The 1,628-nt window shown below is 44.4% G+C and overlaps 1 protein-coding gene across 3 annotated transcripts in view; it reads right to left on the bottom strand.

The window, feature by feature from the left end:
* AGO4 (argonaute 4, RISC catalytic component) overlaps positions 1–1,628 on the bottom strand; it is a 38,324-nt gene that overhangs the window by 12,092 nt on the left and 24,604 nt on the right. For all 3 annotated transcript variants that reach the window (XM_003788265.3, XM_023512225.1, XM_023512226.1), the window contains 2 exons: positions 595–910; positions 324–458 (listed from right to left, as the gene is read on the bottom strand). In XM_003788265.3, the coding sequence (XP_003788313.3) occupies positions 324–458; positions 595–910 (451 nt within the window). The remainder of the gene's footprint in view (positions 1–323; positions 459–594; positions 911–1,628) is intronic.

Consider the following 1,628-nt stretch of genomic DNA (forward strand, 5'->3'; position numbering starts at 1 on the left):
TATGTTTCTATATCACTTGTCACAGCCTTGGGTAAGGAAGCTTATTCATTTTTTGAGACTGGGTCTCACTCTCTTATCTCAGCTAGAGTGCAGTGGGATCATCATAGCTCCCTGAAACTTCAAACTCCTGAGCTCAAGGAATCCCCCTTCCTCAGCCTTCCAAGTAGCTGGGACTACAGGCAGAGACAGAGTCTCCCTCTTGCTCAGGCTGGTCTTGAATTCCTGAGCAGAAGCCATCCTCCCTCCTTGGCCCCCCAGAGTGCTAGGATGACAGGCGTGAGCCATCGTGCCTGGCCAACAAAGCTTATTCTACATCTTCTTACCCTTTCTGTTTTATCTGCACAGAAGAGTCTTGTGTGATGTCTTTTTTGCACCACAATGTATGTTATTCCTGGCCGGTAATCTTCCTCCAAGCTAATACATGCCTTTCGAATTGCTATTAGTTCTGGCCAAGCTACCTGGAGATAGAAATGGAATTATGTTTAATCGAGAACCTGCCTAGTATCTCTCCAGTCTACCCAGAGTGGCAGATGGGAGGAATCTCTGTCAGATTCCTAGAAGCCCCAGAAGGCAACAATAGGATAATGAGAGTACCTGTTTCATCTGTCCCTCCGATACCCCTCCACGGTAATAGATGATCCGAGTGGGTTTGAAGCGGGTGGATTTGTAGAACTGGATCAGTAGTTCTCGAACCATGTTAGTAAGGTCCTGGATGACCTCCTGACTATACAGAAGCTCCTGGGAGATCTCCTGCCGGGAAGTCTGCACTCGAACTGTGGCACAATACCGGCTGGGGTGGCCATCCATACTGCCAACCACAGCAGCAATGGACGGCTTCTTCCCATCCCCTGCTGGGGGGTGTGTGACATCTGCTCCCAGGAAGATGACAGGCTGCTGGAACACCGAGGGCCTGCTCAGATTTAAGGAGATGTTGCCACTCAGACATACAAGTGAAAATGTTTAGGTCTAGCAAGATTTTATCCCCAGAGATAATCACAGATATAAGAGAGAACACTAGGGCCCCCTGAGTATTGGTGTCATCCAGTACAATGAATCTGGATTGACCAAAGAAGTGAATGTGATTTTTCTACAATAGTAGGAAGAGGAGATTAAAAAAAAGAGAGAGAACCTCACTCAAATTTAACAAAGCCTATGCGTGTAAAGTAAAAACTTGCCCAGAACAGGCTCTCTTAGGATCCTGAGGTTTCTACAATGGATGTAGAATTGCAGAATGTATATAGAACTGGGACCAAAACTCCAATTCTCATTAAGATGAAGAGATTTAGAGATCAGAATCAGATCTATCCCCTTCCTGGTTTGTTTTTCTCCATATAAAATACAGAGAAAAGATGCCACTCACTCTACCGAGGGCGACATAATGAGACTCTGTCTAAACAAACAGAGAAAAATATTTTGCCTATTTTATTTATTGTCTGCACATAAACAAATGTGAGCTCTACAAGGGCAAGAATTTTGTTTTGCTTTGTCTTGGTCACCACTATATCCCTAGTGCCTAAAATACTGCCCAGCCCACAGCTGGCACTCAATAAATATTTGTTTAAAAAAAGAATTAATTTGTTTGGCACTGATTTCTCCACCTAAGGCATATACAAAGGCTCTGTTGTTTC

Source organism: Otolemur garnettii, unplaced genomic scaffold (genome assembly GCF_000181295.1).
Source record: "Otolemur garnettii isolate 467f Iridium unplaced genomic scaffold, OtoGar3 scaffold00025, whole genome shotgun sequence".
NCBI lineage: Eukaryota > Metazoa > Chordata > Mammalia > Primates > Galagidae > Otolemur > Otolemur garnettii.